The sequence below is a fragment of the Anabas testudineus genome, chromosome 13 (genome assembly GCF_900324465.2).
Source record: "Anabas testudineus chromosome 13, fAnaTes1.2, whole genome shotgun sequence".
Classification (NCBI taxonomy): domain Eukaryota; kingdom Metazoa; phylum Chordata; class Actinopteri; order Anabantiformes; family Anabantidae; genus Anabas; species Anabas testudineus.
The window spans coordinates 9,477,376-9,501,549 of record NC_046622.1 but is presented as its reverse complement, the minus strand read 5'-3'; the positions used below and the strand labels follow the sequence as shown (position 1 = coordinate 9,501,549).

At 41.2% G+C, this 24,174-nt stretch overlaps 1 protein-coding gene across 2 annotated transcripts; it reads left to right on the top strand.

Annotated features, from left to right (window-relative positions):
• The first annotated feature begins 13,698 nt into the window (after positions 1–13,698).
• Positions 13,699–21,409, top strand: LOC113168029 (TRPM8 channel-associated factor homolog). 2 transcript variants are annotated; one of them, XM_026369074.1, is made up of 12 exons: positions 13,699–13,780; positions 14,050–14,739; positions 15,009–15,225; positions 15,430–15,724; positions 15,943–16,244; positions 16,327–16,501; positions 16,677–16,771; positions 16,870–17,080; positions 17,370–17,606; positions 17,760–18,010; positions 20,823–20,936; positions 21,051–21,409. In XM_026369074.1, exons 2-12 carry the CDS (start codon positions 14,096–14,098, stop codon positions 21,291–21,293), a joined length of 2,784 nt encoding a protein of 927 aa, XP_026224859.1. In that variant the 5' UTR covers positions 13,699–13,780; positions 14,050–14,095; the 3' UTR covers positions 21,294–21,409. The 2 variants fall into 2 exon arrangements, with proteins under 2 accessions (XP_026224859.1, XP_026224866.1); XM_026369081.1 differs by having other exon boundaries at positions 13,706–13,780; positions 14,077–14,739.
• The last annotated feature ends 2,765 nt before the right edge of the window (positions 21,410–24,174 follow it).

The following is a 24,174-nucleotide window of genomic DNA, read 5'->3' as shown; positions in this document are numbered from 1 at the left end:
AATAATCCCAGTGAACTGAAGTTCACTTCTGTTTATCACCTTAGAAAAGCAGAATAAAGCAGAGTTGGAGCATAACTAACAAAAATTCAACAAAACCAACAAAAACAATACACAAACAGATGAGCTTCTGTAACTGGTAGAATATGTGCTGATTAACACAAATGTATACACTTTATAGTGAGATCTGAATACACTATTGCTTAATAAATACCCTAATTAAGGGTTTTAGCAGAGATCTCCTCTGTCCGATTGGTTTCATATAATGTGTTCCTATGCAGCAAGTCAAGCGTGGCCCAACTGCTTCATCACTAATTTAGTTTTACGATCAAGGCAGCAAACCTATCAGGACATTTAGAGCAGAAGACAACATGGTGTTCTCAAAGACAGGTTGAGCAGGATTATCATATGTCTAAGTGATAGAAATGGGGAAATGAGTGAAGGTGAGCAGGTCTGTGGGGAAGAATTAGGTGACTGTAAATGTGGAGTTATTCAGTGTGGAGTTAATGCTGAAGTGAGAATGGCAGAACCAAACAGGAACAAAGGCCAAAACATGAGACAGGAATGTCTCCTGATCTTTTTTGTTCTTTAAGCAAATCCCGTGGTCAGGGTCACATCTGATGTTAAAAACTCCAAATCTACTCTCAGAAGGTAATTTTGGTACATTTATATGACTCTATGGTGCTTGTAGACACACACCAAGTATCACAAAAGTGCCCTCCATCCTTTTTTTCTGGTTCTGTTTTTTGTAGAAACCAGTCCCTGAGTGGTCCATTCAAATTTCGTGCTTTTATTGTTGAGTCTCAGGGCCTCAATTCTTACTCAGCCTCGACAAAAACTGAACACTCGCAATCCAAAATAGTTTCTGGCTGCAATAGACTCTGAACAGCAAAACAGCAGCAGCAGAATTCAAAGCACTTTTGGACAAACTCAGAAGTCTTTCTTCTTATTCCATCCTTTCAGGATGTGAACAACTGTGGATTTATTTATTTTTGTCTGAGAGGTGTATATATGTGTGTATGTTCATTTCCAACCAGTTTGTGTATTCTGGATCAATTTCAGGAGTGAAGGGTTAGGGTTAGGGTTAGGACTGTCTGTGACACCACCTGGGTTGGGAGGGTCTGTGTAATCTACACGGCTTTTCAGCATGACAGTGGACAGTTACATTTTGAGGTCTTCGGGGACCTGTTTTAAGCCCCAAAAGAGAATAACATGTTCATTTTAAGGCCTGGAATCAGGCTATTAAAACATCCACTGAAGAACAGCTCTCTAACCAAAATCCAATGCTCGCAATCGTTCCCCAAAAAGTTATTTATTATAAGCCAGTTATTTTGTTAACTATAAGCCAGTGAGTTTAAAAACAGTTTTAGCCTCAATATATGTTTTTTTTTTTATTTTACCTTTGAACAAATAATTATATATAAAATAATAAATTATCAACTATACAAACATTAAGAATAAAGTTAAGATTGAAATTCAGGTTTCGAACTACATACACTGAAAATTATGAAATTATATAAACATTTTGCAATGAAATAAGCACTAAGCTACAAAGAAAGCAGTGAGGCATATATATGGCATACATAAATTAAGGACTCAGTACAATAACCCCATGTGATATAGTGTGCTGTATATAATGTAAGTAATTGCAATTAAGTATGTAAATAATTAATGTTTCATGACACCAGAGGGCATAAAAGACAGACAAGTCAGACAATATCCAATTCCTTGTTTGTCCTGTGCAAAAGTGGCCAATAAAACTGACTCTGATTCTGTTTCTGATATGAATGTGCAGAATTTACATATAAGGTTTGAATGAATGGGATTAAATGAGAAGAGTGTAACAAACAAGTATAGTAATTGTAAGAGTAGCGGTGAAATGTGAACAAGAACAGTGGTTTGAGTTCAGTATAGCTCAGTTATTTAGCGAGTTAGCTGGAAAGTCACTGTCTATTCTGTTTTTGTTCATTGGATAAGATTTTATTTTTAAATTTGTTACATTGCGTACTTTTCACCGAGTAGGATTGCACACATTTTGTTGTACTTCTGTGTACAATGACAATTAAGCCATTGGGGGTATGGAGATGTATCATCCCCTCTGTGTTTAAGATTCTTCAGAGAATTAGTAACTCTAACACTGGAAGAATACATGACATTACATTTTACTAAATTACAACTTTAACTGAACAGACCAAATGCCATTATTTCACCAACAGAGTTATAAAATAGAGACTGTTAATAAGACAAGTGGATCCAATCATACAGTCATTTTGCACCAGACAGTAGACAGACACAGAAAACTAGCTAGTGAAAACATGCAGTATATCACACAGACGTTGGTGTAAAAAAAAATTTTCTTACTATAGTACTAAAGTTCATGAGCAATGATGATATCACACCATGATTGATGTAATAACCACATTTGGTTTTGTGAGAAATGTTTAACCTACACAGAATACTTTCAGTGTTCACACTAATCAATGAGGAACTATCTTTATCTTTCTCTGGTAAAACCCTCGTCATTGACAACTGTTTCCTTTGAATAGACCCTCCTGCTCTGTTCACTCTTAACAGGTAGAGTTCTTGGTGGATTTGCCTTTTAAAGAGCTGCTGGCTGACAATCCAAATTAACTTAAATGTTTATTTGTGCTATATTTGAAAAAATACATGTAATAATTTTTTGATAGCATATATCATGAAAGTAAAACAATTTAGCATAACAGATGGTAAACTGTTGATTTACTTTCATCTTTTAACAACTTTAATGTCATCAATGTAAAACACATTTAACTGTGGGAATTTCCACTCCAGCCCATTGAACCCCATCAAGAGGCCTACATGTTCCGAGCAAAAGGCTTGAGAGATTTGGACTTCTGTGGTACAATGACAATAAAGCCATTGGGGGTATGAAGATGGATCATCCCCTCTGTGTTTAAGATTCTTCTGAGAATTAGTAACTCTAACACTGGAAGAATACATGACATTACATTTTACTACATTATAAGTTTAACTCAACAGACCGAATTCAATTCAATTCAATTTTATTTGTAGAGCGCTTTTTACAATTGACTTTGTCACAAAGCAGCTTTACACAACCAAAGAACAGTACATGAACAGTGAATGTGTAAGAATCATAATAATCAGATTGTCCCTGATGAGCAAGCCGAGGGCGACAGTGGCAAGGAAAAACTCCCTGAGAAGGCAACAGGAAGAAACCTTGAGAGGAACCAGACTCAACAGGGAACCCATCCTCATATGGGTGATTACATGCTGTGTAGGCAGCAGGCAGTCCAGTATAACAGTTAATGTCTTGTAAGTTAATATGAAGTCCAGTTAGTTATTGCAGGCAGACTTGTTCCATTCCTTGACTATCCAGCGTTGAGTCGAGACCTCCAAGAAACAGCTTCTGACGAGGCCAGGACCGACATAGTAGCTTGTGACCAATCCAGTCTCCAAACGCATCCCAAAGGGCAAACGGTGGATCCAGGCGACGAGATCTCCAGCCAGAAGTTGGGCATCAGGACGAGTCAGACAGGTCCAGAGGGCAAAGGGTGGAATGACGTGTAGCTCGACAGAGAGACAGGAAGAGGGAAAAAAGAGAGGGAGAGGGAAAGAGAGAGAAGGAGAGATTGCAGTTAGTTGTATTCACAGTCAGATAAAGTTTGAGGTGAATGTATGTTTAGTGTAGTGCAGCAGGGACTCCGGCAGGACTAATTATGACAGCCTAACTAAAAGGGTGGGTTCAGAAGGAAACACAGATGAGGGCTCACTGGGATGTAGAGCAACCGAACACTTCACCATCAACAAACCTGAGTGATCAGTGAGAGTTGGGAAGACAGCATCTAAACATACCAGTTCACCATAATGCTCTACGTCCATGAGTCCTTCCCAAATCTATTTACTCAAATGCTTGACTAAATAGGTAGGTTTTCAGCCTAGACTTAAACACTGAGACTGTGTCTGAGTCCCGAACGCTATTTGGAAGGCTATTCCATAACTTTGGGGCTTTGTAAGAAAAAGCTCTGCCCCCAGCTGTAGTTTTTAGGATACGAGGCACTGACAGGGGCGATCCTCTGATCGCAGTAGGCGTGGTGCATCATAAGACACTAGCAATTCCCTAAGATACTGTGGCACAAGACCATTTAATGCTTTAAATGTCAAAAGTAGTATTTTAAAATCAATGCGAAATTTCACGGGGAGCCAATGAAGTGTAGATAAGATAGGCGTGATGTGCTCGTATCTTCTGGTTCTAGTGAGGACTCTCGCTGCTGCATTCTGAACTAACTGAAGCTTGTTTATGCACCTGGTTGAACAGCCAGACAGTAAGGCATTACAGTAGACAACCTAGAGGTGATGAAAGCATGGACTGATTTTTCTGCATCATTTAGTGACAAAATATTCCTTTCTTCCCATCTTCTGAGGTGAAAGAAAGCTGTCTTGGTGATATCATCTACATGGGCTTCAAATGAAAGACTGGAATCTAGAATCACACCAAGGTCTTTTACTGTTGCACTAGATGTAACAGAAAGGCCATCTAGAGTTACGGTGTGATCTAACATCTTGCTTCTAGCTGCAGATGATCCTATAACTGTTACAAAGGGGACGGACAGGACTGACAGGGACCAAACAGGTACGAACAAAAGTAAATTTATTAGCAAAAGGCAGGGCAGGGGACACAGGGGACTAACAAACACGAACAAAGTACCAAACGAAAGAGACCCGAACACACGGTGGTAAGTACAAAGTGACAAACAAAACACTGCAGCGACGCAGGCAAAAGACAAACTAATAAAACAACAAAACATACAAAGTACCAACTAAGAAAGGACTAGACAAAAATACAAACTACAACTCACTAAAAGAAATATACAAAGTGACAAACGAAAATCACTGCCGAGGGCAGGAAAACCAGAACAAAACATACAAAACTAACAGGACAAAGTATCAACTGAAAAACACTGCATGAGCGCAGACCAAACAACTCAAACAGACAAACCAAAAACAGAACAGTGCCTCACAGACAAACCAACAAACAAACAGACAGACTAGCTGACTGACCAGATTGTGGAGGAGTAGTGTGCTGCATGAATGAAATCAGGGTGACAAACCAGCATCGAACTGAGGACTGAGGGGTGCTTTTAAAACAGAGGGATGCACAGGTGAATTGAGTCTGTAATTAGTCCGGTGTGTGGAGTGGAGAGTGGAGGCAGTCCATACAGGGGTGTGGCAGGAGAGTGAGACTGAACAAAACAAAACCAAACCAAAAGACCAGGCCAGAGGGAGGAACTGTAACAATAACTAGTACTTCTGTCTTATCAGGATTTAGCAGAAGGAAGTTAATTAGCATCCAGTCTCGTATATCCTTTACACATTGCTCAACTTTATTAAGCTGTTTGATCTCATCTGGTTTTGATGAAACATATAACTGTGTGTCGTCAGCATAACAATGAAAGTTAATACCATGTTTACAGATATTGTTGCCCAGAGGAAGCATGTAGAGGGAAAAAAGCAGGGGGCCTAAAACTGAACCCTGTGGAACACCAAACTCCACTGGAGAGCATGTGGAGTAATCGCCATTTAGATCTACATAGTGATAACGATCAGTCAAATAGGACCTAAGCCAGGAGAGGGCCGTTCCCTTAATTCCAACAACATTTTCTAGTCTGTGAAGGAGAATACTATGGTCAATGGTGTCAAAAGCCGCACTGAGGTCGAGTAGCACAAGCATAGAGACACTACCCTGATCAGAGGCCATTATTTACCCAACAGGATTATAAAATAGAGGCTGTAACAAGACAAGTGGATCCAATCATACAGTCATGGTGCACCAGACAGTAGACAGACACAAATAACTAGCTAGTGAAAACATTTAAATTCAATTCAGTTTTATTTGTGTAGCGCCAATTCACAACAGACATTTTCTCAGGGCACTTTACAGTGCAAGGTTTAAAACCTTACAGAGCATAATTATACAGAAAAAAAAAAAGATATAGAAAACCCAACAATCCAATCTGAGCAAGCTTTAGGCAACAGTGGAGAGGAAAACTCCAATCTAGCCACAGGGGTTGGAAGCCAGTGACTTCCGTGCCGGTCCCAAGCCCGGATAAATAGAGAGGGTTGCGTCAGGAAGGGCATCCGGCGTAAAAATTGGCAAAATAACCATGCGAATCATTCACAAGACTTTCATACCGGATCGGTCGAGGCCCAGGTTAACAACGACCGCCACCGGTGCTGTTAACCTACAGGGTGCCGGTGGAAATTTGACTACTGTTGGTCGAAGAAAGAGGGGAGGTAGAAGGGTTCATGGTCAGAGAGAGAAGGGAAAAGGCAGGAGCATAGGTTTGAGAATAGGGACTCTTAACGTTGGAACAATGACAGGGAAAGGCAGAGAGCTGGCAGACATGATGGAGAGGAGGAAGGTAGATGTACTGTGTGTGCAGGAGACAAGGTGGAAGGGCAGCAAGGCACATAGTATTGGAGGAGGATACAAACTGTTCTATCATGGTGTTGATAGGAAGAGAAACAGGGTAGAAGTGATCTTGAAGGGGGAGTTTGTGAACAATGTTCTAGAGGTGAAAAGAGTCTCAGACAGGGTGATGAGCCTAAAGCTAGAAATTGAAGGGGTGATGGTGAATATAGTCAGTGGGTATGCGCCACAGGTTGGCTGTGAGTTAGAAGAGAAGGAGAGATTCTGGAGTGAGTTTGATGAGGTCATAGAGGGTATCCCCAGAGGAGAGAGAGTTGTTGTTGGAGCAGACTTCAATGGGCATGTTGGTGAGGGCAAAAGAGGTGATGAGGAGGTGATGGGCAGGTTTGGTGTGAAGGAAAGGAATCTGGAAGGACAGATGGTGGTGGACTTTGCTAAGAGGATGGAAATGGCTGTAGTCAACACTTACTTCCAGAAGAGAGAGGAACACAGAGTGACATACAAGGGTGGAGGTAGGAGTACGCAGGTGGACTACATCCTATGTAGGTCATTTGAGAGAGGTTAGTGACTGCAAAGTGGTGGTAGGAGAGAGTGTAGCCAGACAGCACCGCATGGTGGTGTGTAAGATGAGTCTGGAGGTCAGGAAGAAGAACAGAGGGAAGTCAGAAAAGAAGACCAAGTGGTGGAAGCTAAAGAATGAAGAAACTTGTGAGGAATTCAGGCAGAAGTTGAGACAGGTTCTGGGTGGTCAGGATGAGCTTCCAGATGACTGGGAAGCCACAGCAGAAGTTATCAGGGAAACAGGCAGGAAAGTGCTAGGTGTGTCATCTGGAAAGAGGAAAGAAGGTAAAGACACTTGGTGGTGGAATGAGGAAGTACAGGAATGCGTCCAGAGGAAGAGGTTAGCTAGAAGGAAGTGGGATGTAGAAAGGACTGAGGAAAGTAGACAGGAGTACAAGGAAGCGCAACGTAGAGTGAAGAGGGAAGTGGCAAAGGCCAAACAGAAAGCTTACGATGAGCTGTATGACAGGTTAGACACAAAAGAAGGAGAGAAGGACTTGTACAGGCTGGCCAGACTGAGAGATAGAGATGGGAAGGATGTGCAACAGATAAGGGTGATTAAGGACAGAGATGGAAAGGTGCTAATAACCCAGGAGAGTGTGCAGAAAAGATGGAAGGAGTATTTTGAGGATCTGATGAATGAGGAGAATGACAGGGAAAGAAGGGAGGAGGATGTGGATGTTGTGGAGCAGGAAATAGCAGAGATTGGAAAGGATGAGGTTAGGAAGGCTCTGAAAAGGATGAAGAGTGGAAAGGCTGTTGGTCCTGATGACATACCTGTGGAGGTGTGGAAGTGCTTAGGAGAGACAGCAGTGGAGTTTTTAACCAGTTTGTTCAACAGGATTCTAGAGAGTGAGAAGATGCCTGAGGAATCGAGGAGAAGCGTTCTGGTTCCGATCTTTAAGGACAAGGGTGACACGCAGAACTGCAGCAACTATAGAGGAATAAAGTTGATGAGCCACACAATGAAGCTGTGGGAAAGAGTAGTGGAAGCCAGGCTTAGGAAGAAGGTGGAGATTTGTGAGCAGCAGTATGGTTTCATGCCCCGTAAGAGCACCACTGATGCCATTTTTGCTTTGAGAATGTTGATGGAAAAGTACAGAGATGGACAGAAGGAGCTGCATTGTGTCTTTGTAGATTTAGAGAAGGCGTATGACAGGGTGCCGAGGGACGAGCTGTGGTACTGTATGAGGTTGTCAGGAGTGGCAGAGAATTATGTCAGAGTAGTTCAGGACATGTATGAGAGAAGTATGACAGTGGTGAGATGTGCTGTAGGTCAGACAGAGGAGCTCAAGGTGGAGGTGGGACTACACCAAGGATCAGCTTTGAGTCCCTTCTTGTTTGCTACGCTGATGGACAGGCTGACAGATGAGGTCAGACAGGAATCTCCCTGGACAACGATGTTTGCGGATGACATTGTAACTTGCAGTGAGAGTAGAGAGCAGGTGGAGGAACAGCTGGAGAGGTGGAGGTTTGCTCTGGAAAGAAGAGGCATGAAGGTCAGTCGTAGTAAGACAGAATACATGTGTCTGAACGAGAGGGATCAAGGTAGAAGCGTTAGGTTACAGGGGCTGAGGTGAAGAAGGTGCTTGAGTTTAAGTACTTGGGGTCAACAGTTCAGTGTGATGGGGAGTGTGGAAAAGAGGTGAAGAGGCGAGTGCAGGCAGGTTTGAGCGGGTGGAGGAAAGTGTCAGGAGTGTTGTGTGACAGAAGAGTGTCAGCAAGACTCAAAGGAAAGGTCTACAAGACAGTGGTGAGACCAGCTCTGCTCTATGGGTTAGAGACGGTAGCAGTGAGAAAGAGACAAGAGTCTGAGATGGAGGTAGCAGAGATGAAGATGTTGAGGTTCTCCTTAGGAGTGACGAGGTTAGACAGGATAAGGAACGAGTACATCAGAGGGACGGCTCACGTTGCCTGTGTTAGCGACAAAGTTAGGGAGGCCAGACTGAGATGGTTTGGACATGTTCAGAGGAGGGATAGTGAATATATTGGTAGAAGGATGTTTGAGATGGAGCTGCCAGGCAGGAGGGGCAAGAGGACGGCCAAAGAGGAGATATATGGATGTCTTAACAGAGGACATGAGGTTGGCTAGTATTAGGGTAGAAGATGTCCATGACAGAGTGAGGTGGAAAAGGATGATTCGCTGTGGCGAACCCTGATGGGAAAAGCCGAAAGAGAAGAAGAAGGAGAGGAAAAACTCCCTTTAGAAGAAGAAACCTCCAGCAGAACCAGGCTCATAGTGGGCGGCCATCTGCCTTGACCGGTTGGGGTGGAGATAACAGCTCCAGGCCAAGCATACCGGCAGAAAAGTACAGAGAGAGGGAGACAGAGAGGAAGAAACACAACTACAGGAGAGAGAAGACACGAAGTTAATAACATGAAATGGTGGCATTTGCATTGATATAGGAGAAAGGAGAGAGGAGAGGAGCTCAGTTTGTCAATAGAGTTCCCCCAGCAGACTAACCTATATCAGCATAACTAAGAGATGGGTCAGAGTCACCTGATCCATCTCTAACTATAAGTTTTATAAAAAAGGAAAGTTTTAAGTCTAGTCTTAAATCTAGAGAGGGTGTCTGCCTCCAGAACCTGAACTGGGAGCTGGTTCCACAGGAGAGGGGCTTGAAAGCTAAAGGCTCCGCCTCCTATTCTACATTTGGAAACTCTAGGAACCACAAGTAAACCTGCAGTCTGAGAACAGAGAGTTCTGCTTGGAAAATATGGAACTATGAGTTCTTTGAGATAAGATGGAGCCTGATTATTAAGGGATTTATAGTGAGGAGAAGAATTTTAAACTAAATTCTGGACTTTAGAGGGAGCCAATGGAGAGAAGCTAACGTTGGAGAAATATGATCTCTCTTGCTAATTCCAGTCAGAACTCTGGCTGCAGCATTTTGGATTAACTAGTGTGTTTTAAGGAGTTATTGGGACATCCTATTAATAATGAATTAAAATAGTCCAATCTGGAAGTAATAGTCCAATCTGGAAGTATTGGACTATTAAAGTACTGAAGTTCATGAGCAATGATGTCAATGATGATATCACATCATGACTGATGTAATAACCACATTTGGTTCGTGAGAAATGTTTAACCTACACAGAATACTTTCAGTGTTCACACTAATCAATGAGGAACTATCTATATCTTTCTCTGGTAAAACCCTCGTCATTGACAACTGTTTCCTTTGAATAGACCCTCCTGCTCTGTTCACTCTTAACAGGTAGAGTTCTTGGTGGATTTGCCTTTTAAAGAGCTGCTGGCTGACAATCCAAATTAACTTAAATGTTTATTTGTGCTTTATTTGAAAAGATATATATGTAATAATTTTTTTATAGCAACAGATGGTAAGCTGATGATTTATTTTTATCTTTTAACAACTTTAATGTCATCAATGTAAAACACATTTTTGAACAATGGGAATTTCCACTCCAGCATATTCAACCCCATCATGAGGCCTACATGTTCCTAATGAAAGGCTTGAGAGATTTGGACTTCTGTGGTACAATGACAATAAAGCCATTGGGGGTATGAAGATGGATCATCCCCTCAGTGTATAAGATTCTTCAGAGAAATAGTAACTCTAAAACTGGAACAATACATGACATTACATTTTACTACATTACAAGTTTAACTGAACAGACCAAATGCCATTATTTACCCAACAGGGTTATAAAATAGAGGCTGGTAACAAGACAAGTGGATCCAATCATACAGTCATGGTGCACCAGACAGTAGACAGACACAAATAACTAGCTATTTAAAACATTTCAATTCAATTCAGTTTTATTTGTGTAGCGCCAATTCAAAACAGACATTTTCTCAGGGCACTTTACAGTGCAAGGTTTAAGACTTTACAGAGCATAATTATACAAAAAAAAAAAAAGATATAGAAAACCCAACAATCCAATCTGAGCAAGCTTTAGGCAACAGTGGAGAGGAAAAACTCCCTTTAGAAGAAGAAACCTCCAGCAGAACCAGGCTCATAGTGGGCGGCCATCTGCCTTGACCGGTTGGGGTGGAGATAACAGCTCCAGGCCAAGCATACCTGCAGAAAAGTACAGAGAGAGGGAGACAGAGAGGAAGAAACACAACTACAGGAGAGAGAAGACACGAAGTTAATAACATGAAATGGTGGCATTTGCATTGATATAGGAGAAAGGAGAGAGGAGAGGAGCTCAGTTTGTCAATAGAGTTCCCCCAGCAGACTAACCTATATCAGCATAACTAAGAGATGGGTCAGAGTCACCTGATCCATCTCTAACTATAAGTTTTATAAAAAAGGAAAGTTTTAAGTCTAGTCTTAAATCTAGAGAGGGTGTCTGCCTCCAGAACCTGAACTGGGAGCTGGTTCCACAGGAGAGGAGCTTGAAAGCTAAAGGCTCCGCCTCCTATTCTACATTTGGAAACTCTAGGAACCACAAGTAAACTTGCAGCCTGAGAACAGAGAGTTCTGCTTGGAAGATATGGAACTATGAGTTCTTTGAGATAAGATGGAGCCTGATTATTAAGGGATTTATAAGTGATCAGAAGAAATTTAAATTAAATTCTGGATTATAGAGAGAGCCAATGGAGAGAAGCTAACGTTGGAGAAATATGATCTCTCTTGCTAATTCCAGTCAGAACTCTGGCTGCAGCATTTTGGATTAACTAGTGTGTTTTAAGGAGTTATTGGGACATCCTATTAATAATGAATTACAATAGTCCAATCTGGAAGTAATAGTCCAATCTGGAAGTATTGGACTATTAAAGTACTGAAGTTCATGAGCAATGATGTCAATGATGATATCACATCATGACTGATGTAATAACCACATTTGGTTCGTGAGAAATGTTTAACCTACACAGAATACTTTCAGTGTTCACACTAATCAATGAGGAACTATCTATATCTTTCTCTGGTAAAACCCTCGTCATTGACAACTGTTTCCTTTGAATAGACCCTCCTGCTCTGTTCACTCTTAACAGGTAGAGTTCTTGGTGGATTTGCCTTTTAAAGAGCTGCTGGCTGACAATCCAAATTAACTTAAATGTTTATTTGTGCTTTATTTGAAAAGATATATATGTAATAATTTTTTTATAGCAACAGATGGTAAGCTGTTGATTTATTTTTATCTTTTAACAACTTTAATGTCATCAATGTAAAACACATTTTTGAACAATGGGAATTTACACTCCAGCACATTCAACCCCATCATGAGGCCTACATGTTCCTAATGAAAGGCTTGAGAGATTTGGACTTCTGTGGTACAATGACAATAAAGCCATTGGGGGTATGAAGATGGATCATCCCCTCAGTGTATAAGATTCTTCAGAGAATTAATAACTCTAAAACTGGAACAATACATGACATTACATTTTACTACATTACAAGTTTAACTGAACAGACCAAATGCCATTATTTACCCAACAGGGTTATAAAATAGAGGCTGGTAACAAGACAAGTGGATCCAATCATACAGTCATGGTGCACCAGACAGTAGACAGACACAAATAACTAGCTATTTAAAACATTTCAATTCAATTCAGTTTTATTTGTGTAGCGCCAATTCAAAACAGACATTTTCTCAGGGCACTTTACAGTGCAAGGTTTAAGACTTTACAGAGCATAATTATACAAAAAAAAAAAAGATATAGAAAACCCAACAATCCAATCTGAGCAAGCTTTAGGCAACAGTGGAGAGGAAAAACTCCCTTTAGAAGAAGAAACCTCCAGCAGAACCAGGCTCATAGTGGGCGGCCATCTGCCTTGACCGGTTGGGGTGGAGATAACAGCTCCAGGCCAAGCATACCTGCAGAAAAGTACAGAGAGAGGGAGACAGAGAGGAAGAAACACAACTACAGGAGAGAGAAGACACGAAGTTAATAACATGAAATGGTGGCATTTGCATTGATATAGGAGAAAGGAGAGAGGAGAGGAGCTCAGTTTGTCAATAGAGTTCCCCCAGCAGACTAACCTATAGCAGCATAACTAAGAGATGGGTCAAAGTCACCTGATCCATCTCTAACTATAAGTTTTATAAAAAAGGAAAGTTTTAAGTCTAGTCTTAAATGTGGAAAGGGTGTCTGCCTCCCGAACCTGAACTGGGAGCTGGTTCCACAGGAGAGGGGCTTGAAAGCTAAAGGCTCCGCCTCCTATTCTACATTTGGAAACTCTAGGAACCACAAGTAAACCTGCAGTCTGAGAACAGAGAGTTCTGCTTGGAAAATATGGAACTATGAGTTCTTTGAGATAAGATGGAGCCTGATTATTAAGGGATTTATAGGTGAGGAGAAGAATTTTAAACTAAATTCTGGACTTTAGAGGGAGCCAATGGAGAGAAGCTAACGTTGGAGAAATATGATCTCTCTTGCTAATTCCAGTCAGAACTCTGGCTGCAGCATTTTGGATTAACTAGTGTGTTTTAAGGAGTTATTGGGACATCCTATTAATAATGAATTAAAATAGTCCAATCTGGAAGTAATAGTCCAATCTGGAAGTATTGGACTATTAAAGTACTGAAGTTCATGAGCAATGATGTCAATGATGATATCACATCATGACTGATGTAATAACCACATTTGGTTCGTGAGAAATGTTTAACCTACACAGAATACTTTCAGTGTTCACAGTAATCAATGAGGAACTATCTATATTTTTCTCTGTTAAAACCCTTGTCATTGACAACTGTTTCCTTTAAATAGACCCTCTTGTTCTGCTCTCTAGCATTATATTTTCCTTCTTCTCTCTTAACAGGTAGAGTTCTTGGTGGATTTGCCTTTTAAAGAGCTGCTGGCTGACAATTCAAATTAACTTTTAGGTAAATGTTTATTTATGTTTTATTTGAAAAAATACATATAATAATTTTTTGATAGCAACAGATGTTAAACTGTTGATTTACTTTCATCTTTTAACAACTTTAATGTCATCAATGTAAAACACATTTGTTAACACTGGGAATTTCAATTTTTATTATTATTATTTCTTAAAGCTGTGCATCTATTTCTAACCTAACTGACACAAGAAGCCTCAGTCTGTGTTCCACTGTTCGTTACAATTTGTATCTGATTCAGTACAACTTTTTTTCAGTCTCCACTTTCCTCATCCAACATTCAGCTCATCCGTCCTTCTAACCATGGCACTCCAGCACATTCAACCCCATCATGAGGCCTACATGTTCCTAACGAAAGGCTTGAGAGAGTTGGACTTCCGTGGTACTGCTGTTCCCTGTGACCTGCTGCTGACTGGAGATAAAGCCTTTCCTTTAGCAATGAACAGCCAAGGCCAGGTCCTGATGGCTGCCTCGCTGTATGGCCGCGGAAGGATTGTGGTCCTGAGCCATGAGGTCTACCTGACCACCTTCCCTGCTCTAGTAGAGAACGCTCTGATGTGGCTCAGAGGAGATGGCTCTGACAACCTGTCTGTGGGGGTCCAGAAACATGTTGAGGCAGTAGCTGACAATCTTAATAAATCCCAGTTCCAAGTAAAAGTGGTGGAGGCCTTTAGTGAGAATCTGGGGGTTGGTGTGTATGTGACAAATGCCTACAGCGTGGGTGAAGACCCAAAAGATCTGGTGGCGTTTCTGAAATCAGGAGGAGGAGTGCTGATAGCAGGTCAGGCATGGTACTGGGCTGCATGTCACCCAAAGGAGAACATAATCCTTCGTTTTCCAGGAAATAAAGTGTCTAGTGTGGCAGGGATTTACTTCTCTTCCCATTATGGTGCAGTAGAAATCCTGCCTGTCTACCCTCAAATCCCATCATCCTGGATGGCCGTTAAGTAAGTATATGCATTTGACCACGTCTCAGTTTGTAAAAAACATTTCTTTTAATCTGAAAACCTGCAATCTTATATGAAACTCCAACTCTACTATTGTGGGATTTTCATGCATTGATAAAACCAATTGAAAAGATATTATTATAAACACATTATTGTACAACTAATATTTACTGAATATTTATTATGACATTTATTATGACACAAATGTGGACATAAGTCCCATCTCTAACCATCTTTTTACTGTCCATGACACTACTTTTCTAATACAGAGTTGGTAAGAAATTTGAAGATGACTTGGAGTTCTTACTCAAGGGAATCTCAGATTTTAAGCTCCGGAATGGGCTAGTGGCTTCTGAGGTTCTGGTCCATGGCCCTCTGTCCTTTCCCATTGGTACCACGGAGGACGGACGAGTATTTCTGGCAGGTGCCTACTATGGACAGGGTCGGGTGGTTGTGATATCACATGAAGCGCATCTGAAAGAACAGGTGGGTTGTGAATTTGTAACATTAATGAGTTGTTGAGTTGTATTATTTTATTTACTAAGTTGTATTTAGTAAATCTTTACTAAATGATTTACTCCTTTACATTTATACAAGCATATTATAATATATTGCTGATTGTTTTATGACCTTCAGTAGAGTAAAATGAGCTTAATTATTTTTACCTTTTGGATTATTTACCTGTTACAGAACTTCACTCCAGTTTGGAACAATGTCATTCAATGGTTGAATGAAGACCAGAAAGGGGTCATTGGCGTTTCACCAGACCTTGATGAAGCCTTCAACAACTTCAGCAAAGTGGGGTTCAATTGTGTGAAGACAAAATTCAGAAAAGATTTGAGTGTATATGTGTGTACAGCATACACTGATGAAAATATGGAGGAAATCCAAGACTTTGTGGCAGGGGGAGGAGGCCTGCTGATGGGTGGACATGCCTGGTCGTGGACATACAACAGTGGAAAAAACCCAATGAAAGATTTTTCAGGTATGAGCTTGTGTAAATTGAGTAACTAATTTTTCAGTTCAATGCCACAAAACACATACTTCATGCAAAGTATGTCACAACCATATGTGTAAATCTCAGTAACAGTGGCAGAGAAGAGACACAACCCTGGTTCAGCCTGCTGCATTTCACATTTCACTCAGCCCCCATTCATAACACATAATGCAGCAAAGAACTTGTAATATTTATTTTACTTTCAGGTAATAAGATCCTGAACAAAATGGGTCTAAGCCTTCTGAAACAGACGATCGACGAAGGTTCCAACAAGGCGCCTGTGCTCAGCCAGGACACCACAGACAACTCCCACTTCTGCCACCGTCTACGCCGTGTTGCTGGTCATGTAATCAAGGGGGAGGAACTGACAAAGTCTGAGGAGCAATGCCTGAAAAAACTGGGCTCAGACTGTGCCAGCTACTTACACATGAAGGCCTATGACTGGTACTCCTATACACAGGTGGTGTCCACTCTCTCTGACATCTTGAAGAAGGCCGGCATGCCACAGGTGAGCAGTGAATTACCTAAACTGAACCTAAGGATCAATGTTTAATAATTATTTTTGTAACTGTTCTCCACATTTATTTAAGGTGAATGAGAAAAACCCTGTAAAGAATCCCAAGGATCACCTACTTCTCAGTTTGGGGGCAGAGGTCTTCAATGTTTGTGCAGACCCTGATGCTCTCCTGCCCTATCTAATCAAAGAGAGCCCAGTGATGCCAGATGTATATAATCAACGGATCAAGATTAATGTTAAAACAGCAGGTCAGACCACAATGTTGTAGACAAATGCACAATGAAATTATAATTGTTTAATCTAAATATATACATCAGTAATGTCTGTATTGTGTCTTACTTTGTAATGATGCACATATAGTGTGTTTGTGTGTGTTTGTGTGTGTGTGTGTGTGTGTGTGTGTGTGTGTGTGTGTGCGAGTAGAAAGAGAGGAGTGGATCAGTACAGGACTTTACCTCCCTTCTGGTTTGAAGACCTACATGATCATTCCAACAGAGATCATCAACAAAGGGTGGAGGGTAAAGACCACGACCTCTCATAAAAACATCAAAGTTATTCAAATCTCAAGTCACAAAGTGTTGATACGAGTGTGGACTGTATTTCATGTCCTCCACAGATCCAGGTTGGCTGTCAAACTGACTATCTGAATGCTGAAGAACTGAGCAGAGCACCATGTGTTTATGAGCAATTTCCCATAAACACAGAGATGATGCAGGTGTGGAACCTTTTGGGAGGACTTCTCTACCTGGTAGCTCCACCTGATACACAGGTAGAGGGAGTGGAGGTCATTGTGCAGATGGCTGTATCTGCACCATATTATAAATGTGGTAAGTGAGGTGGGTGAGGTGGGGTTGGTGCAGTCGACGTACATGGCTGTCCAGACCTAAGTATTTATTAGTATATTCCTTAGACCAAGTGGACATTTGTCCATGATTTGAATACATTTCATTAAAGTGGTCCTAAAATTTCACATTTACAAGAGTGAGATGGAGAGAGAATGGACTGTGTGTGGACTTCAAAATACAAGAAATATTTGAGTTATAGCATTAAATAGAAATAACTAATGAAAAATGAAACCATGTTTTTTCTAAATACCCATCCTTTTGTTCACTTCAGGGGAGACAACAGCAGCTGATTGGTCCTTGCTGCGCAAAGCTCCTTCACCCTGGGCAGAGTTGGAGTTTGAAAATGTCATCCTTACTGTACCATCGGATGTTGTTCGGAGTCTGGAGCACCCTGATGAGTTGGCAAAGCATTGGAATGCTATAATGAATGACATTGCTGACCTGGCTGCCATACCACGTAAATTTGCTCGCAAAGAACGTTTTGTCACTGATGTGCAGATTTCTGCAGGTAAGTGTCTTTTACTATGGTAATGTACTGGTACCTCAAATAACTATATTGGTCCAAATTTTCAACATTGTGCAAATCCTAGGAAAAAACTAGGAATCATTTATGTACTTTATGTGGATCCATACACGTATGCTGCTCTTATATTTCATCTAGGTTGGATGCATGCAGGTTATCCTATCATGGCACACAAGCCCACAGCAGATGACCTGGTCAACATTGACAGTGCCAACAACATAGACCTGTGGGGCCCCATCCATGAACTAGGACACAACCAACAGAGAGACTGCTGGGAGTTCCCTCCACACACCACGGACTGTACATGTAACCTGTGGTCGGTGTATGTGCATGAGGAGATGCTCAAGAGAAAGACGACCAAGGTGCAGTCTGCTCCTCCTACGGAAGAGGTATCGCATCACTTCCTGTTGTCAATGCCGACTCTCTATTCAGTTGTTATGTTTGTTCAGCTAATTTTAACCAGTTTAAAACTAAATTCATAGTTTAGTCATAGTAAGAGTCATAACATAGGTATGTTTTACTTAAGGAAAGTTCACAATACTCCAAATTATTTTAATGTCTTGTGTTTTGAGGTCTGCTAGCTCTTCAGTTAGCTATGGCTGCCTCTCCCTCTTCTTCTCCTGCTCAGTGTGTCATATGTTTAGTTTCTCCTCGGCCTCCTTTAGTGAGAAGGGAATTTGTAATAAATTTAGTTTATTTGCAGTATTGGAGGCGAGGCTGAGCGATCTGACTAGCTGGCTTATTTTGACATGTCTCCAAATCGCTCAGCCTCGCCTCCAATACTGCAAATAAGCTACATTTAGTAGTTAGCTTGCCTAGCTCCCGTTAGCTGTACTCGGCAGTTCCCGAGCAGCTGGGAAATTACGCCGGCTGGGTGAGGGTTTATAGGAAGCACTCGCCCAAGGTTCACGACGACCAGGTTCATGTTTTTTTCCCCACTCAGCGACACACCCGCTGAGAAACCCACTCTGGTCATTGGCAGCTCTATAGTAATAAAGTTGGAGACCCCAGTTGACATAGTCAAGTATATTCCCCGGGCCATAGCGGGCGAAGTCGAATCCTATTTAAAACTCCTGTCTAAGGATAAACGTAAATACAGCAAAATTATAATTCACACAGGAGTTAAGAAGAAGTTAAGAAGAAGTCACTAAAATTAATGTGGAACCAGTGTTTAACTTTGCAAAAACTATGTTGGACTCCATAGTTTTCTCTGGACCCCTTCCCAATCTGACCAGTGACGACATGTTTAGCCGCAATATCGTCATTTAACTGCTGGCTGTGGTGTCCCGCAAACAACGTGGGCTACATAGATAACTGCTGTAATCAAATCCCTACTCAAAATGCCTACGCTGGACTCAGGGGTTTTAGCAAACTATAGACTAATATCCAATCTGCCCTTTATCTCTAAAATCCTTGAAAAGGTAGTTTCAAAGAAATTATGTAACCACCTGCACAGGAATAACTTGTATGAAGATGTCCAGTCAGGATTTAGAGTACATCATAGTACAGAAAAAGCACTGGTAAAAGTCACTAATGATCTTCTATGAGCATCAGACAATGGGCTACTCTCTATACTCATCTTGTTAGATCTTAGTGCTGCATTCGACACTATAGATCACAACATTTTATTACACAGACTGGAACATGTCATTGGGATTCAAGGAACAGCACTAGGGTGGTTTAAATCGTATCTATAATAGATACGATTTAAACCACCCTAGTGCTGGAATCTATCTAGATTCCAGTTTGGTCATGTTGATGAGTCTTCCATGCACAGCAAAGTTCCACAGGGGTCTGTGCTCAGACTCCTTTCACTCTAAATATGTCCCCCTTAGGAAATATTATTAGGAAACACTAAATTTCCATTGCTATGCAGATGATATCCAGCTATACTTATCTATGAAACCAGAAGAAACTAATCAATTAGTCAAACTGGCCTGAATGTTCTCCAATTTCCTTCTCCTAAAATCTCTTTAAAATTAGGAGCATCCTGTCCCAAAGTGATGCTGAAAAACTAGTACATGCATTTGTTACTTCCAGACTGGATTATTGTAATTCACTATTGATAAGATGTCCCAATAACTCCTCAAAAAGCCTCCAGTTAATCCAAAATGCTGCAACCAGAGTTCTGACTGGAATTAGCAAGAGAGATCATATTTCTCCTACGTTAGCTTCTTTTCATTGGCTCCCTGTAAAATCCAGTATTGCCTTTAAAATTCTTCTCCTCACTTATAAAGCACTTAATATTCAGGCTACATCTTATCTTAAAGACCTCATAGCTACATATTTTCCAAGCAGAACTCTCCGTTCTCAGACTGCAGGTTTACCTGTGGTTCCTTACAAATGTACTGTAGAATGGGAGGCAGAGCCTTTAGCTATCAAGATCCTCTCCTGTGGGACCAGCTCCAAGTCCAGGTTTGGGAGGCAGACACCCTCTCTACATTTAAGAACTAGACTTAAAACTTCCCCTTTTTATAAAGCTTATAGTTAGAGATGGATCAGGTGACTCTGAACCACCTCTTAGTTATGCTGATATAGTTTAGTCTGCTGGGGGAACTCTACTGATACAATGAGCTCCTCTACTTTCTCCTTTCTCCTCTATCCATTCAAATGCCACCATTGCATGTCATTAACTTTGTGTCTTCTCTCCCTTTTAGTTGTGTTTCCTCCTCTCTGTCTCCCTCTCTCTCTGTACTTTTCTGCAGGTATCCTCGGCCTGGAGCTGTATATCTGCAGAATCCAATTGGCCTGCACAATGTTCTTGTTCCATGTTGTTGTTTTTGTTGCCTGCTGTTCCTTCTCTCTCCTCTTTCCACTGATCCCAACCTGTCTAGGCAGATGGCCACCTACCATGAGCCTGGTTCTGCTGGAGGTTTCTTCCTCTAAAGGGAGTTTTTCCTCTCCACTGTTGCCTAAAGCTTGTTCAAATGGGTTTTTTGGGTTTTCTATATAATTTTAGCATAATTATATAGAATATAAGTGCCTTGAGATGACTTCTGTTGTGAATTTGTGTTATACTAATAAAATTCAATGGAATTGAATTGAGTAAATCAATTTCATTTTTGACACCATTGGCTAGAAAAGCAGAGTCTGAATGTCACTGTGATATACAATATTTTTTATTACAGACAACAAGAAACATATCAAAAGAAAATTGTCATTGGGACCATACCGTTTCATAATTATGCCATTTCATTGCAGGCTCATCCACAAATAGATTTCAAAGTACGAAAGAAACGAGTAGAAGACTATGCTAAGGGGGGAAGAAACCTCAATAACTGGGACATGTGGGTGGCCCTGGAGACATACTTGCAGGTAAGAGAGAATAACTCTGTATTACACTAGATTCATACCATAACTCAGTGAGACATTATTGCTGATTATATACCTCACTGATTTTCACACCTCCCTCTTTCTCCTTCCATGTAGCTCCAGGAAAAGTTTGGCTGGGATGCCTTTAAGAAGGTGTTTGCTGCCTACCATGACATGACCAACGTCCCAAATGACAACAAAGGAAAGATGAACCTGTATGCTGAGACTTTCTCCCAGACTGTGCAAATGAACCTGTGTGGATTCTTCAAGGCCTGGGGCTGGCCCATTGAAACATCCACTGAGGAGAAGCTCTCCAACCTGCCTTCCTGGACTGACCACCCCATGGTCCAGTATGACTGAACTTGATATCATTAAACACAGTTTCTGTCATTTGAACTAGACTCTTATTTTTAAAGATTAGTTAAAAAACATTAATACTGTATTTGTAATTAGCGGTATTAAGCCTTACTCTGTAAATGTTGATGCTATATGAATAAACTGGCTCGACTTGACTTAAGCCAATTTTTGCATCTGTGTCAGTCCCTAATATTTAGCAGTGGCATCATAACCACTGCTGTGCAAGTTATGGAGTCATTTCATTTGACACGACTAGTTAAAGTAGTTCATATGAAAAACTGGCTTTCGGGTCAAAATAACAGTATTCTTTTACATTTATATATATTTAGCTGTTTCTTATATGAATTAGTACAGTCTGAGCAATACCTCAAGGTCATTCAGTCATCCCAAAATGTCATTATTTTACAAAAATAAACTTAGAAAGGTTTTACAACTGTAGGTCATGACTGGGTCATTCTGACATCAGTGAAATGCCCTTTTGTTTAGTGATTAGTTGATAGATACAGGTCTCAATAAAACAATATTACTTACTCTATGGTCCAGTAACTCCTAATACTAGGTAACTAAAACCTTACAGTGACAACTATGAATCGCACATGTTGAGTAGATAGTAAAAATAGACTATAGTCAATTTATCAATGAGTGGACAGTACAGTATTTACTGAATATGTGTGCTGATCAACACACGTATACACTTGCATATAGTGTCTTCCCACGCAGCAAGCCTAGCTTGGCCCAACTGCTTCCCCACTAATTTAGCTTGATGATCAAGGCACCGTACCTGTTACGACACATAGCGCACAAGACAACATGCTGTTCTCAAAAACAGCTTGAGCAGGATTATCTTATACAAACCATAAAAACAAGGCAGTATAGTGCCATGAGCATGTCACACAATCATTAGGAAATAGGTATTCTTTGGATGAATCACACCTTCATCCATCCATCCATTTTTGGAACTGTTTATCCTGTGAAGGGTTGCTGGGATGCTGGAGCCAATCCCAGCGGTCATTGGACAAGATAAATTAAGCTTATTCAGTTGAATCACTTTCTCTGTTAAATTCAGCAGAGTCAGTGATAAATATCACTATAAAACAGGCAGAGCCCCCCCTCAATGCTAATAATAATCTAATAATAATGGTTGCACTGATACAGAGTTTGGTTGTGGGCCAGGTTTTATACTCCTGTGAGTGGGTTCATGAAGGACAATCCTTGCACTTCCACACAAGGCAGTAATGTTAATGGCATTTACCAACTCACACACATTGTAGGGCAGTTGGGTGCTCAGATTGGTAGCGTAATGTCCCTCATCCATCACAAGGTGGAAGATTCCAGTGCATCCATCATGAAAAACATTCCAGAGAGAAATGTTGTAGGATCTGTAATGAATCAAGTCACTCCACCATTTCACACTGCATGTTTGTTTTGTTTGTCTTGCCCCAGGTCACACAAGACTACATTTCCCAGCCAATGGTTTGTCTCAATCCCCATCTGAGGGAAACTAACGGACCTGTATTTGGGAGGAGGCAGTACAGGTCTCGACACCAACTCCAATGCTGATGATACTTCTGATGCAGAGTCAGTTTACACATCCGCAAAAAGACTCGTGGCATGGCTCCGAAGTTGTTTACTAGAATATTCACGGGGTTGGCAATAGTGACAGCCTTTTCTACACATCTGTGTTGGTGGGTGGAAAACTGTGCATTGGTGGCATGTTGGACAGTGGTTCCATGGCCTGCACAATCAATGAAATGGCTGAAATAAAATTGAGAGAGGCTGGGGTGATAACAGACCAACACATAGTTGATGCGAATGTAGTAGTTGTTCGATGTGGCGGACTTTGTGTTGAGCCCAAGTGTGCGTTTGACGTGGAAATGGAAGTGTAAGGTTGTAAGATATTGGCCCCCCTATTGGTTATTCATGGTCAGTATGATAAACTGATATTAGGGACCAATATTATAAAACATGTCCTGCATCAATCCAAGTTATGTGAGTACTATTGGATAACAGAGCCCAGCCACTGTCCAATTAGAGACCCAGAAACTGAACAATTCCTATCTATACTCTAAGGTCTGATCTCCTGGAAAGGCCAAGACACTCCTGATAAAGTTGGGACCGTCAGGTGTAACTCAGCTACCTGCCTTGAGCCTGGCCGTGAATCTTGTCTTGGGAAAACTTCCACAAAACACAGCCATCTCCTCAGGCAGCACTGTGATGGCAGAGCCCACATCATCCTGTTAAGCTCGGTACTTCAGCTTTGGATCGGTGCTTCTGTATCTATGGATTTCCAGAGAATATTCATAGTGACCAGGGTGCCAATGTTGAGAGTCAGCTGATACGTGAACTTCTCGTCAGGTAATTATACACTTACCTCCTACCATCCAATGGGAAACGGTAGTGTGGAACGTTTTAACCAGACCTTGGCCAGCACGATCCGTGGATTATCTCTTGAAGCAAAAGCTGTCTGGCTGCGGCGATTGCAGACCCTGACATTCGTGTACAATTGCACGGCCCATGAGACAATGGGCTATCCCCCGCTTTTACCTCATGGTTGGCAGGATTCCCCGCCTACCCATTGATGTTTTGTTTCATATTGTTCTTCATGACCCTTCTGAGATGACCTATGACAAATATATGGTCTCTCTCACCAATGACCTGAAGGAAGCTTTGGCAATTGCCCAGGACCTTGCTGTGAAAGAGCAGAGCAGACATGCCCTGATTTATAACAGGAAAGTGAAGGGTTCCCACTTTGAAGTAGGGGACAGAGTGCTCTTATCCAACAGAAAAGAGAGGAGTAAGAAGAAACTTGCTGATAAGTGCGAATCAACCATCTTTTCAGTAATGGAGATGGTCCAGATGGTCCACAGGAACCTGCTTATGCTGG